Source organism: Atractosteus spatula, chromosome 5 (genome assembly GCF_055471065.1).
Source record: "Atractosteus spatula isolate fAtrSpa1 chromosome 5, fAtrSpa1.hap1, whole genome shotgun sequence".
In the NCBI taxonomy this organism is placed as follows: Eukaryota; Metazoa; Chordata; class Actinopteri; order Semionotiformes; family Lepisosteidae; genus Atractosteus; species Atractosteus spatula.
The window spans coordinates 56007512-56023708 of NC_142710.1; the positions used below are offsets into that span (position 1 = coordinate 56007512).

Genomic DNA, 16197 nt, shown 5'->3' on the forward strand with positions numbered 1-16197 from the left:
TCCAAACCATGTAAAAAAATTGTGTTGTGGGTGGAGTGATACAATGTACATATTAAATTTGAAAAACAAAGAAGAGTGTCACATCTTAAAAATAATAGAAGATAGAAGAGCTGTGCGCCATAGAATAGCTTTTATGATTGTCTAATTTGCATTTTAAAGGATCAAACAAATACATCGCTCTCATTTGAAATGACACTAAAATTATTTCACACTTGCATGGTTTGTCACGGGTGCCTCCGATATCACTGGAAAACAATCTCTTAATATTCTGAATCTATTTTTTATAATGCTTTGCGTCTCATTTTTAACTCATCATTCATGAGTTATGAATGAAAAGGCCAAATGATAATTCAGAAGAAAAATAGAAGCTCAAAGTGAATAAGGTTAGGATTAAAAAAAGAGGTTTCAGAATACTGGTAAATTCTGGATGGCACATTTGTAACTGTTTTTTGAGGACAATTGTAATCTTTCCATTTTAATGCAATAGATCATTTATTAAGAGCTTTTTTAAGCTGGCTATTAGTTTTGCCAAATTGTCACACAAAGGAAATTATCTGGCATAAATTAGATCCTACACAAAGATTTGGGGTTGACATACCAAAGCATAACAAGAAAAAATGAAAACCAAAATATATCATTATGGCATAAACCAGTCTCTTGCTAGGCAAAAATTAATATTAGCAAGCTGTACTTTTTTCTCCAAACAACAAATTTGGTGTGAAGGAAAATTAGATTATCTTAAGGTTGTATTAGGAGCTTCTTGGGAGTATAATTGTTGAAGCCAATACATTATCTTGGCAATAACATGTTTACTGCCTTACCAGAAAACACATTTTAAAAAGCAAGGAGTAATAAAAGGGTTTACGTCTGTACAAATTATTATAAGGGTGTTTGAAATTTTACTGAGAACAACTTGCAGTAGTCAAAACCACTAGTTTTTAAAATAAGACAACCCTTGTACCTCCTCAGAATAAAACACAATAGATTCCAAAGCCCCTGTCTGCCAGGAAACTTTATTTAAAGTTACTTTTAAATCAGAGTTTGTTGTGTATACAAACATATTCTTTTTTTCCCCGGCGACTCAAAAAGAATTTATTTATATTAACGATTTATACTTTTATTCACAGCAGCATTCGTATAATCCCCAACCCCACCTCCCACTTGTATATGCAGTTACAATACAAGAAAACGAGAATAAACAAAATACCAAGACTATCCACTCACAACTGAAAGAACATAGCAATAGAAATCTTTAACTGGGAAAAAAAAAACTGTGATAAATTCCACAACTGGGCTACTGTGTGTTAACATGCGTGTGTTTTCAAAGTCATAAAAGTGCTCAGTAAAAGAGAATCCACAGGGATTGGCCCAAGAGCTTTACAAAGTGAACATCAGTGCCTGGACATGGGAAACAATAAAAGTCAAAGCCTGGTTCAAAATATCTCCAACTCTGGGCTATGCTTTAAGGGAGTTTTAAAAAGGAGAAAACTGTGAAATTACATCTCCATCAGCCACATCTTGCCAAGGAAGAACATACAACTTCTTACAATGATCACTTCTTTCTCGCCTAGCAGAAACGTTATCAACAACCATACTGCCCCAGCTTCTAATTTGGTTTGTACTATTCAGCACCTTTACTTACTGAACCTGTACATCGCCTGTTACACAGAGAACATTTTAAAAGACACTGCAACAAAAATACCACTCCCAAGTTTTTTTTTTAACTGTGTTCATAGTGAACTGGCACAGCTCTCAGAGAACTGGCATACACATGTAAGGGGAAGAGGGAAGAGTGAAGGTTCCAGTACACTTGAAAAACGCACCAGAAGAAGCCAAGTGTCAACTACACATGCTGTAAACATTTTTTTTTTTCAATTCGTTTCCATTTGGTGCCCAGAGCAGGTCCATGGTGCAATCAAGAGAATATTACTGGGATACAAGTCTTATCTTTGTGCCACTGTATAGTTGTCTGGCAGGATTCAATGGCAGAAAAAAGGGGTGTACTGTACATGTGTCAGTCTACCAGTGTGCACATGCTTTCTCATCACCTTTTTTTAGGAACAGTAGGTACCCAATGCTGTTCCTTCAACTCAATTAGTAAGCAATGAGGTTTTAATCCTAGTACTGTGGCTGGATAATCACAGATAGAGTCCAGGGAGGAGATGATAGGTCTAATCCACATCTTTAATGTTGCTGTAAGACGGGGAGGTGCAGTCTCCAGGGTGGGGGAACAGATCTGAGGCCACTTCTGGGGTCAACTGCGGGGGTCCTTCAGTATCCAGGTCTGTCTCGAATAGTGCCTGGCTAGAAGCCTGTAAAATAAATCAATGTTATAAGATAATGCGTTCTCAGATTTTACTGGCTGGGTCACACCTTTGTTTTTGAGATCTCGCATTTACTAGTTTAACCTAATATGAAATTCAACTAAAAATATTATTACAATACTAGAGGGAAAAATATTCACAATAACCTAAGATAAGCATTTCTGACAAACATAAGAAAAGCAGTGTTACCAGAATGGCAGATTTTGTACATGGTTTATCTCCTCAGGTGGTAGGTTTCTAAGGCTTTTCTGCAAATCCTGCTAATTCAGGAGGGTCTACCTGTAGTCATTAAGGGAAAGAGGCTGCAGTTTTTCACTCAAGACAAATCAAATTACTCAATTGAAGCGATTTACTTGATGCCTAAACATGACCTTTACTCATAGCTATTTGACGGCTCATGTTTCAAAGTGGCCTATGAAAACGTTAGATTCTTTCTCTTTAAGAACAGAAGATTACATACTTCCCTGGGCTGGAATGATGTACATAGAGATGAACAGTTTGGGTGCTCTGGTGCAAAATAGCACTCCGAATAATCTGAATTAAAACTGTTCACAAGTAGTAAGGCAGACAAAAAAACACGTGAACAGTCAGTTTTTTTTCTATTTATACACAGGATTACAGAAGTAATTATGAAAAAAACTTGAAGAGAAACTGTAATCATGGGCAACTACAAAACGATGGTCCTGTTTAAAATCTAGAGCAGGCACTGTCTATTGCACGTGGACCATACACATTTCAAAAGGTGATGTTAATTGCATGTGTCCTTATGCCTGAGGCCGTACACAAAGTATACAAGAAGATATAAAGCTTCACGGTGCTTGTTAGCACATCTTATTGATGTAGACATGAGTTAATCAACAAACACATTTGGGATCACCTCCATATCCACAGTTTTCAAAAGATACTGCTAACATATATGCAATAAGAAACATTTAGACAACTGCATAGTTCAAATTTTATTTTAAATAAGACAGTACAAATAACTGAATTCCTAGAGCAGCAGTCAGACTGTATGGAAAAACAACATATCGGTGGGATGGTTTACATATTATTTCAGTCTTTTCACCAGCTTTTCCCTTTTAAAAGCACAAAGCACAGAACACATCCCATGTTTAGGTGTACATATTTATATTTAAAATTTTAAATGTAATTACATTGTACATTTCATTAAAATATATCTTTAGTGTTAACCTGATTTCAGTTTAATAAACAACAGACTATGTGGGTTAAACAGTCTATTAAAAATTATATTTAATAAAGTTTTTTTTATCTAGAGTTCATTCAACTGCAGGCACAATGTTAAAACATTTAAATATACTAGGTACCATCCTTCATGTTCCTGTCAAAAAATGTCCACTTTAGAATGAGAAAAATATAGTGTATGTTACAAAATACATCAGGAGTGAAGTCTTTAATAGATGAAGACTACTTAAGGAATAATTTTAAAATATGACATCCCTCAATTTCATTTAATTAGTTGACAGTTTTCATTGACAGTGAATAAAAGTGAAGTGCACTAATTCAAAGCAGAAGTCATAATCACTATGACTATACCTGAGATTCATTTGAATACTTTGTTACTATGTGATGTAAACCAGACATTACACACAACATATTAATTTTATTTGTCAACTGCCTGTCTTTTGCACTATTCAAGTTTTTGGAAGATTAGTTGCCCCTAAGAGAAAATAGAAGCTCTGTAAACTTTGGTCTCATTTATCTTGATGCACTTTTACCAAGGACATAGGACTGGCCAGCACCTATAACATATACAGTACATGTACCTCAGCACCAACCCAGTGAGAAACAGAAAGAATCTCCCTTTTTGAAGAAACCAAGCAACTACCACAGTTAAAATTCTGTTACAGTGATTCTAACTATTTTGTTTTTAAAATCAATTGTATGATCTAGGGCCTCCGAGAAAGACACTGGAATACGTACATTAGATGTTTACTAAGGGTTTGAGCATATATCCTAATGATATACCCACCATACAGTATATCCTAGACATGAGAAGGATGCAAATTCATCTTCTTAACTATTTCTTATACAGAAATGGAAAAACAATGTGCTACCTTAAATTACAAAAAGAAATCAACTGTGCTCCCCTCATCACTTTCATATAATCTAGTCAGAGTGAAGTAATCTTTCTGAAACTTTACAATATTATCATAGTTCTCTTTCCACATGCTTGTGTTCCTCACGACAGTATGCAGCGATTTTCTTTGAACATGCACAGGGCACATATATAGTATTTTAGGTCTCATAAAAACCCTACAACACCCCACATTAGAAGTTTCACAAAAACATTAAATGTACAGTATATACACCATTTAAATAACTTTGCTGCCCTTTTATATATATTTGTATATAGTTTTACTAAAAAGACCCAGATATAAATTGTAAACACATACTAAAACAATGTAAAATTATTTCTCTGACAGGACCATCTCTTTAAGTAGTGTTTGATAAATATTCTTTACACATAATGACAGGTTTTTTAATATGCTAAAAGCCAAATGAACTTCAGAGTTCATGCACATATATATATATATTATATAAATATAACTATATATATGTATAAATTGGTTAGAGTGCAAAGGTGTGCCAACATGCAAACTGTGAAGTTAGAAATCGTTGTTTGTTATTATTTTTTTCTTTTCAGAGTGGAATTAACCTCTACTTGTTCCTTATACTATACATATGTGCTATTTACCATCACAAAAGGCACAGTACAGTAGATACAGGATGGTGCACTCTTCTAGTCACAGACAAAACAATGCATACTTCATATTCAGGCACTTTTACAATACTCACTAAAGAGCTGTCTTGGAACCCTTTAAACAGCTCTCAGTTACATTCCCTTTCAAGCACATCACCCTAAGAAAATACATGTAAAATATCTTATTGAAAAGCAGCCACAACTGGGCAGGTGTTAAATTACAAGGGTCCCTTTATCTCAGTTTAGTTATCTCAGTAGTATAGTTCTACCCAGGAAAAGTATATGGAGAGATATCAACTCTCAATTTCTCAAACATTTAAAGCTGTTTTAACAGTATTTAAGGCTTGATGAAAACCCTGAACAGGACTGAGTGTTCCTGTCCTGTGAGTTCAGTCTGAGGTTTGTGAAAGGAGATAGGATAAAGGAACTCTTCAGGGACATTCCACTCTGGGTTTACAGAGGTGCTAATCACCATATTGTACATCACTATTAACTTTTATCCACCCTAACTCATAAGGACATATGGAACTATACAGTATATACAAAACACTCCTTGTACAAAAGATACACCTGAGTTAAATGCCTCTCTCTGGCAGACTTTACTGTGAAATGGCATCACAACAACAAAGTCATCTAAAATGATCGTCATAATACGATGAAAACTGTGATTATAGTTTTACAACTGTCATTATTGCAATTAACTGTTATTTATGGTCCCTTGGAAATCAGTTATTAAATTAAATAAAACTAAACAAATCAAAATGGACGTACTGTATAGTCTCTAGGAAATCCAACTACAAAACTAAAAACAATTAAAAGCCCTAAAATAATTGAAGTTCTCAATTAATTTAAGAAAGCCTACCATTTATGCTTGAAAATACAGACTCATTTCATTGCTATTCCAGATAATGTTCTTTATGGAAATTAGACCCACATATATTTTTTTCCCTCAGGCCACAGTCTTTGGTGAATCAGAGGCATTTGTGATTATGCTAGCTGCTGCATTTCATATTGTGAAACGTGAACAGACACACCTGAGATTTAAGTGTCTGGAGTGGAGGACAGAAAAACAGCTCGCATGGAAGACACCTAGGTACTATAATTATTTGAGAGGCCAAGTAGTTCTTGTCATCCCCAGATCCTGCCAATGCACATACCTTGAAGTCATGCCTTGCCACTTGGTGTCTGTACCTCAATGGCAGTATGTACCAAAGCGTGAATTCAAACCTACCATCCCCAGACTGTCAGTCTTTCAGAGTTCAAAAACATACTTTCATAAAACCTCTTTCTAAAAACACAAAAAAAGTTTAAATATGGCTTTTCATGAAAGATCAGCACCTGATTTTCTATGCATGTTCAATACAGAGCACTGAACATGACCTAGATGGAAAAGGTTAGTTTGCCCAGGCTCTTGGTTGACTCTACTGACTTCTTCTGCTTTACTTTGTCTAGCTCCAATGACTCTTAGAGATGAGTGGATAAACCACATTCAGCACTAAGGCCAGCACTGCTGCCAGGGTGCCCAGCACAAAATATTTGACAAAGTTTTCATCTGAGTAATCGGAGAGCTCGTCCAGCTCCCCCCAGCCCCTCCTGGCCTCCACTCTTCCTCGCAGCCTTCCACCTGAAGATGCAATGGAGTCTTCTTGCCCTTCCTCTTCCTCCTCCAGCTCATGCCATATTAGAGATGCCTGCGATTTTTGGAAACCCGCGTCAGGTTCTGGAAGGTGTGCTTATGAAACTATATTCCTCCCCATCCACCCTTTTCTGTTCATGTACATTTGCTGATCATTTTCACAATGTAATGGAATGCGCAGATGAACTCTTATCCCATCCGTTATCAGAAAGCCACTTAGTGCTTGCAAATATCTAGGCAACTGGGTGCTTACCAATAGACAGGACAGCACCCTGGACTAGGACTGGACTAGTACATTACAGGGCTGATCCACAGAAACAGACAGGTTAGAGACACCAATTACCCTAGACACCATGCCTTTGAACGATGGAAGAAAACCAGAGCACCTTGTGAAAACCACATGAGCACAGGAAGACAATGCAAACCACACACAAACGTTTCCCAGTCCACAGTTAAAACGCAGGACCAAAGTGCTGTGTTACAGCAGAATTGAGTGTTAGGTTAAATCTTTCACCCATATTGAGAAAATAATTAAATCCATTGTAGTTCTGTAGTTAACAGGACATGAGAGGAAACAGACACACCCAAGAAACAGAAAACATGATTTTAAAAACAAGAATGCAGACAGTAGGCCTGAGTGAATTTTGCACCAGCTAAAACTACTCTCAAGTTTCTTCTCTCTGAAGTCTGAGGCCTTCCAATAAGAAGCACAAGTGCAAGCCGCAGTGAAAGGTTACATTCATCTGCTTCACTAGAAGGACTGCATCACTACTTTTCTTGTTACAAATCTAACTTTTATTCTAGTTATAAGAATTTCCATACAAGCTTCCCCATGATACAAGAATAGATACATTTGCAGTGAATATTATAATAGTTCCCCTTTTGCAGACTATAGACCTTCCACTTAATAAAAACAGCAAATAATAAAAGACATTCAACAAAGACAGCGCTCTCTCTAAACACAAATTAGCTTGTCAGTTGTAGGTTAACTGTGCAAAATATTTAACATTTTCTGAATTTAAATAAACTATTTCTTAGAACAACTTTTAGAAGATGAGTTTCAGTTGTTAACACAGATGTGCTTGTCAAAAACACAAAACAACATGACAATGTTCTGTTGTGCAAAAGCAATACTTCTAGGTTTTTTTTTTAACATTTTCTGCCAAACTCTTCTAAACAGCCACAGACCACAGTACACTAATGTATAATGCATCTAATTATAAATACCAGCTAAAACCTGACTCTGCTCAAGACCAAGTCTACAGAAGATCAAATATAACTGTTTTTAGTGAACAAAATTAAAATGAATATTTACTGTAAAAATTTCTGACCATCATAGCCACGAAATAAAATGCTGACAGATTTTAATCAACTTGTTTTTAAACAGAAAGCACTTTTGGGTTGGATTAACAAGATAAACCTAAGATTTGTGGATGGGGAGACCTCAGAAACTCCTGGGACCAATTAAATGCACTAAACCAATGAAACCATGCGTGTAATGCAAGATCCATGCTGTCAGTTTTACAAAAACATTTAAAATGGTAAAATATACAGACAGAACAAACTTTGGCTGATTTCTTGCATTGTGCTTAATGGGCTTTGGAGTAAAATAAGTGAAAGAGGAAAACTTATTTTCCCAACAGTCTCCATTATTCTCAACCTTCACTACAAGACTTTAATACGCTGAATAACTGTAGTATCTTTGCAATACAAAATATTTCTTTGCATTGCAGCTGTTGTTTTAGAGGGGACTGGCACCACACACCCAGGAGGGACACTCTTTGTTCCAGTTGTTGCTGCCCGTGCGATCACATTTGACATTGCCCCAGAGACAGGTGGCCTGGGCCCAGCCAGTGGTTCAGAAGCCTGATTTGGAATGAGAGGCAGACGTGGAATTTTACTCACCTGGCTGGCTGAGGCTCCCGCAGTTGCTGGGGATTCCTGGGGGCTGGGCAGCCGAGTGGGTCTCTCCACGGGGGAGTTTCGTCTTCGGTAAAACAGCACGTAGGCATAGCGGGTCACCACTTGACTCTCCTCCACAGTGGTCACGGTGCTGTCGTCAAACAGACGCCAGCCTGAGATGGGAAAAACCGGTGAGTGGGGATGCTCAAAACTACATCATCACCCTTTAAAAAAAACAGTGTTTAGTAGCACTAAATGTTAATTGTTTTCAGGCTACACAAACATTTAGCTGGATTTAGGTGCATTAATGCCTTTTTTTAAGTAACCTGCTGTTGTCCAAAATTTTAAAAAGTTGGAAGACTCCAACCATATTCCTTTGTTTTTTTACTGCTGTTTAATCCCCAGATATGGGGCTTCCAAGATCAGCCATGTTTGTGTGAATTCCAAAAGACAACAGAAAAACAACTGATTTTGAACAAATGCCTAATTCTTGTAGGTGAGCAGAAATATACATTGTACAATGCATGCTGATAAAATGCACTAAAAAGAATGAATTTGAAAGTAAAATAATGTAATATAGAACAGATGTTTCACGTCTGAGACTTTCGATGACATGAACACTATTTCATTCATTCCTGCCACCGCCAATACTTACCCACATCACTGCGCTGACTGTTCTTGTCATTGGGCAGCCGGGCATACGCAGTGTAATGTCCTCCAATCATGCCCCCATAGTGATTAATCACAGCATACAAATCATAAATGGGAGGCTGACTGTCATCCTTCTGCCCAATACAGAATTTACTGAGGTCGAGGCTCCTGCAGGAATGAATTACCGCAAAGCAACTTAGTATCACTTAGTTTAATTCCTTGTCAGGAATTCTTAAATGACCTTCTGACCACTGCAGGTTATTAAACCTGTGAAAGACCGAATACTGTGGCTGTACCAGATATGGCTTGGTGACTGAAGACTAAGATGAATGCCCAGGAGCTGAGAAAAAGGATATTTCTTTTTTGATAACCGAGACCAAGAAAAGTTAAACTCATGAAAAAGAGGAAGAAAATGGAATAAGTTTTCCTACTCAGTACTGAACAGGAGAACCACTTACTGCAAATGTAATATAACAGTATGAACACTGTAATCATCTTTATTTTATAAAGCAGCTTCATGAGGCCAACTAAAAGTGATAAAGTAATATACATAAAAATTGGAAACAGAAAAGTAGATTCAGGATCCCTAATAATATTTGTAAGCTTTGGTGCATAGAGATACAAGGAAGACAAAGAGGAGACCAGCATTAAACCTTGAAAACTGTGGCTGAACAAGGATAAAACCGGTCAGTACACTGGCAAAGTAAAGGTGAGACCAGCCATTTATGTTAATGTCAACTGGAAGCCAGTGCGGTAGTTCAGGAACAGGGGTTACATGAGGCTCAAACTGGGAATGATCATGATTAAAATTCCAGATGCTGTGTAGTTGCCTAAACCCCAACAAGTTGGGTAATCAGTTCAGGAGAAGACAGATGTGTGAACTAGTTTCTCCACATTAGGCATGGACAGAGCATGACGCAGCTATACATCTCATTTGTTCCATTTGTTCTGTCATTTTAATTTATTTATGCATTTATTATTCTTATGTCACTAAATGAATGAATTAAATTCACTAACTATTTTGCTAAGAAAGACAGCCCACCTGACAGGAAAGTCCACCATGTCATTGATCTTGTCTCTCCAGATGAAGCTGCGGAATGAGAAGCGCTTGAGCTGGATGATGAGCACGTTCGGCAGGCGCCACAGCATCAGCTGCTTGGACGCCTCTCTGTGCTGCTTGCATTTGGGACAATACCTGGGGGGAGAGAGCCAGGGGCAAGTCCGGTAAAGCACATCCAGTTAAATACCAGGTGATGATGCATAACGATATCAGTCTTGTCTAACATATTTTGTAAAGCATCTTCAAACTCCTTCCATCCATCCGTTCATTATCAGGAAGCTGCTTGTTCATGGTGAAGGTCACAACAACACAGCAAGGCCTGACAAGACCCTGTACACACACACGGACAACATAGAACTACCAATTAACCTTGCCTGCATGTTTTGAAAGGTGGTAAGACACTGCAGGACACAAAGTAAATTCATACAGACCCTGGAAGAACAAGCAAACCCCATTTGGAAGGTGCCCCAGTGCAGAATCAAATCCAGGACCGAAAATATTTCAGGGAGCAGAGCTAACTATGTTGCCATTATGCTGCCCTAGGTCCCTTCCAAATGGAACCAATTAAAACTATGCAGTATAACTACACAGAAGATATGATCATTAAAGAAGACTCCTACAAGTTCCCAGTTCCAGTCACAAAACAATTCTGAGGAGGAGAGCTTTAGTCACTGCAAGAATTACAAAGTAACAATAATAATTTAACTCCACACTGAAAAGTAGAAAGAACATAACATTTAGCCTGTGGAACTACACACCTGAAGAACAGCCGACAGCCAAAATCTTACCTTCTTTCCTCTACTTTTAAGCATGGAATTAACTATAGAAATATGCATTTGTTAAGAGGTTCTACAATGAACAATTGTTTAAAAGTTTAACAAAAGTTTTTGTTCCTGCTTAAAAGAACAATCTCGAAAATCAAAAATGCATGTCTTAATTCAGAAAATTATAACCACACTGTTTACCATAAGAGATACTACAGCACTATTTTGGTATAACAGTAACAAAAAATCATGCTGTCTGTTTATTCATCTACTGTACCACAAAGAAATAGGTGTCATACCAGGCCTCTTCGGGCGCCAGCACCTCCGGTTTCGTGAAGAGGTTGAGGCACTGCTCCAGGGTGAAATGCCCGGCCCTGGCTGCCTCACTAGCTGAGCCTGGGTCCTCCACAAACTCTAGCTCCTTGGACTTGATCAGGACATACTCCTTCTGCCGCTCATTGTTCTTCCACACCAGGACCAGGGAGCAGTCCTCGGTAATCTCCAGCACCGCATCTCCTGCAGGACAGCATCCTCAGGTTAGTTGCCCTGCTTTTCACTCATTCTGGAAAGCGAACAGAGCCCACGTTCAGGGCACAACAGGGCGCCTTACCTTTGTCCTCCAGCCTCTGCTCCTTGTTCGCAGAATCGATGAGGGAGATGTAGAACTGAGATGCAGAGTGGGTTTGCGACTCTGAAGGTTGCTGGTAGCCCGTCACTGCAGCTGTAAAGTTAGACAATACAATGAAAATCTACACAACTCTTTTAAGAATCACAAAAAGTAACATGAAAACCCATTCAAGAAAACACCATCTTTGCTAACTTGCAGTAATTATTGTATTAAACCTTTGTGTACTGAAACAATAAAATTAGTTGCTCTCGTTTGGGCACCAACTGGTCAAAATGACAACATAGGACCGTACATAAGTGATAAAAAAATCTACACATAGGACAAGTAGCAGTAAAGCAAAAGGGTACTTTTACCCTTTACAGCAAAAAAAAATGCATACTTTTATAGTTAACAGGTGTCTTATCATGAGCAGGGTGGTGGCAAAATGGCAAACACTTTGCAGCAGGCTGAGCTGTATGGCAATGAAACAAGAAATTTCAGAAATCTGGAATAACAAGTCGTCCTTGTACAGGAAGTCATATAAGCAGACACTGTGGGCAAACAAATGGCAACAGGCAGGAGGAGTGACCACATGCCACCAGCGATGTAAAACAAATATGGTAGTATTTCTTTTTATCCTATGGTGCTAAGGTTTATGCAGATACTGTGCTAAAGCTAGCTGCTTTTACACTCGTTTTAGATTGTCATCTTTGCAAAGTCACAAGAATCACAAGAATGAAACAATGTCCATTATTTATAATGAAATACATTTTGAGGCATTCAGATTTTCTTAAATGTTCATGATGCATCTCTCAAACTTCAGATGTTCTTGTTTTCACATTAATATTTATAGGTTTAAACATGGGATTCTATAATGGGGTTACATTTTTTAAGAAGACTTTTATTTTTATAATCAACAACAATAATGTAGATTAAAATATTTAATGACCTATTAATATCTGTTTTATTACACAATTCCATGGCTCCCCTAATGTTAGATAACTCTTGATATTTGTGATTATGTGAAACTGTCTTTTAAGTATATACAGTGCCTTGCGAAAGTATTCGGCCCCCTTGAACTTTTCAACCTTTTGCCACATTTCAGGCTTCAAACATAAAGATATAAATTTTTTATTTTATGTGAAGAATCACCAACAAGTGGGACACAATTGTGAAGTGGAACGAAATCTATTGGATTTTTGAAACTTTTTTAACTAATAAAAAAATGAAAAGTGGGGCGTGCAAAATTATTCGGCCCCCTTGCGTTAATACTTTGTAGAGCCACCTTTTGCTGCGATTACAGCTGCAAGTCACTTGGGGTATGTCTCTATCAGTTTTGCACATCGAGAGACTGAAATTCTTGCCCATTCTTCCTTGCAAAACAGCTCGAGCTCAGTGAGGTTGGATGGAGAGCGTTTGTGAACAGCAGTTTTCAGCTCTTTCCACAGATTCTCGATTGGATTCAGGTCTGGACTTTGACTTGGCCATTCAAACACCTGGATACGTTTATTTGTGAACCATTCCTTTGTAGATTTTCCTGTATGTTTGGGATCATTGTCTTGTTGGAAGATAAATCTCCGTCCCAGTTTCAGGTCTTTTGCAGACTCCAACAGGTTTTCATCCAGAATGGTCCTGTATTTGGCTGCATCCATCTTCCCCTCAATTTTAACCATCTTCCCTGTCCCTGCTGAAGAAAAGCAGGCCCAAACCATGATGCTGCCACCACCATGTTTGACAGTGGGGATGGTGTGTTGAGGGTGATGAGCTGTGTTGCTTTTACGCCAAACATATCGTTTTGCATTGTGGCCAAAAAGTTCGATTTTGGTTTCATCTGACCAGAGCACCTTCTTCCACATGTTTGGGGTGTCTCCCAGGTGGCTTGTGGCAAACTTTAGACGAGACTTTTTATGGATATCTTTGAGAAATGGCTTTCTTCTTGCCACTCTTCCATAAAGGCCAGATTTGTGCAGTGTAAGACTGATTGTTGTCCTATGGACAGACTCTCCCACCTCAGCTGTAGTTCTCTGCAGTTCATCCAGAGTGATCATGGGCCTCTTGGCTGCATCTCTGATCAGTCTTCTCCTTGTCTGAGCTGAAAGTTTAGAGGGACGGCCAGGTCTTGGTAGATTTTCAGTGGTCTGATACTCCTTCCATTTCAAGATGATCGCTTGCACAGTGCTCCTTGGGATGTTTGAAGCTTGGGAAATCTTTTTGTATCCAAATCCGGCTTTAAACTTCTCCACAACAGTATTACGGACCTGCCTGGTGTGTTCCTTGGTCTTCATGATGCTCTCTGCGCTTTCAACAGAACCTTGAGACTATCACAGAGCAGGTGCATTTATACAGAGACTTGATTACACACAGGTGGATTCTATTTATCACCATCAGTCATTTAGGACAACACTGGATCATTCAGAGATCCTCGCTGAACTTCTGGAGTGAGTTTGCTGCACTGAAAGTAAAGGGGCCGAATAATTTTGCACGCCCCACTTTTCATTTTTTTATTAGTTAAAAAAGTTTCAAAAATCCAATAGATTTCGTTCCACTTCACAATTGTGTCCCACTTGTTGGTGATTCTTCACATAAAATAAAAAATTTATATCTTTATGTTTGAAGCCTGAAATGTGGCAAAAGGTTGAAAAGTTCAAGGGGGCCGAATACTTTCGCAAGGCACTGTACATGCATTTTATTTCCTCCTTCCAAAATTGGCAACAAAATATCCCTTTTCTCCTTCTTTTAATAGTACATGTTGCTAGTGGCAGTAACTTTCTGAAACAATTAGAGCTGTCACATCTGCAGTGTTGTTATGTGCTTCTTTCATTTTTTTCTTCATTGAGAAAGAGGTCAGACGTGCCTTTTAGGCATTTATATTTTTATACTATAACTTCAGGTTTATAAACAAATTTCTTTTTAATATTAGAGGAACCTTATTTGATTAATATCCACTCCGTTTTTGTAAGTTTTTCATGGAAACCCAACTGTTCCAAACTAAAATGAAGATCTACTCATTTTATCCTTGTTACACTGCAATCAAATTCTTCAGAAATATATTTTAGCACTTCTCTATAATCATAGTATCATTGTCTTCCTACTTTGGGAATTGAAAAGAGTGTAACTTAGCATGATAACTAATAAACATTCATCTCAAGGCTCTAGCTCATTAGTGCTAACAAAACAGAACAGTTAATAACATTGGATAATTACCTTTGTGCACAGGGAATGGTAATGCACATAATGAGATGTATTTAAAATATCTTTAAAAATGTTTTTACTGCAAGCTGCGCAGGGAATCTTAAACTATTAATGAAGGTTGCCATACAAACGTAATGTGATTTTTTAAGACCATATTACCACTTGGGTAAATGCTAGTGCTAATCATTGTTACTTTCATATGAATAATTACAAAAATACAGAACTTGAACACAAAGGTTGTGCTTGTTTAACAAACAAATGGAGATTTCCCTCTCACCCTCAGGTTTCACAGTCTTCTCGCAGGAAGTCTCCTTCTCCAAGACAGAATCCTGGGTTTCAGGTACGGGCTCTGAGAAACCCGAGTCAGTGGTCAAAGAGGTCATCGAGTCTGGCTCCTCAACGGAGTTCCCCGGGGCCTGCTCGGAGTTGGTGTGGGACTCAGAGGACAGGCTGGGCCCCTCTTTTTCTGCCTCTTGAGCTAGGAAACTTTCGTGACAGCTGCTGTCAAGCGTCTCAGTAGGCAAATCTGCTCGGCACTGGCTGACCTCTGGGGACATTCTGCCTGTCTGGAAGGGGGGCTGGAACACGCTGACAGAGTACCTAGAGGATAAGAAGCACGTTTTTTTGGGGTGTTTGAACCGGATGTCTATAATGTTATAAGATATGTATGATGTATTACAGCAAACGTTAGAAAGGCTTTTCATTACAACCAACTGAGCTATACTGTAAGTTTTTCTGATTTCTGTACAACAAAGAGCAATCTTCAAGGTTAACAGTTTTCTGATCATTCCGCTGGGGGGATTAGAAACAGGATATTATCATGATTATTACACAGTAACTCATCTTCAGCTGTATATGGTATCATTTTTACAATTTAAACATTGACGTAAACTGCATAAATGAATGGATAAAACAGTTGGGTGATACAGCTATAATAGACAATATTTGACCATATGCAGTGTATAAAAGGCTAACTGGATGCTTCGACCAAATTATTTTGGTTACATGCACTAAGTGTGAGGCATCTGATTGCAAGATCTAGCAAGATTGCGGTTTTTAATCTATCTTAATAGGACAGCCAGCTATATAACCTTATTGAATTTACCTCAATATTCACTCTCATTATGAATTTTAATTGTAAAAATCAGAGATGCAAATCCTGCCTGCATTTGTACGTGAAAGCTGCAGGTATCGAAAACACTATTTGTTTGTTTTAAAAGACTGTTATGTTAGCATTTTTTTTCACAAAGATGTTTTGCAAAGCAGTATCTTTCTATGCACTTTTGTGCAGCCTGACAATTGCATCTATTAATTTACATACAGGGCCAACATTTTTAAC

The 16197-nt window shown here is 38.0% G+C and overlaps 1 protein-coding gene across 8 annotated transcripts in view; it reads right to left on the reverse strand.

Moving 5' to 3' along the window:
* Positions 1–994: 994 nt before the first annotated feature.
* usp19 (ubiquitin specific peptidase 19) overlaps positions 995–16197 on the reverse strand; it is a 36802-nt gene continuing 21599 nt past the window's right edge. For 7 of the 8 annotated variants that reach the window (XM_088916384.1, XM_088916383.1, XM_088916382.1 and 4 more), the window contains exons 20-26: positions 15136–15458; positions 11670–11780; positions 11359–11575; positions 10278–10430; positions 9240–9403; positions 8588–8757; positions 995–2312 (exon numbers count right to left, since the gene is read on the reverse strand). In XM_088916384.1, coding sequence (XP_088772510.1) covers positions 2172–2312; positions 8588–8757; positions 9240–9403; positions 10278–10430; positions 11359–11575; positions 11670–11780; positions 15136–15458 — 1279 coding nt within the window. In that variant the 3' untranslated portion in view covers positions 995–2171. Of the gene's footprint in view, positions 2313–3275; positions 6738–8587; positions 8758–9239; positions 9404–10277; positions 10431–11358; positions 11576–11669; positions 11781–15135; positions 15459–16197 lie in introns of those variants that run through there. The other variant, XM_088916385.1, reaches the window with a different exon arrangement.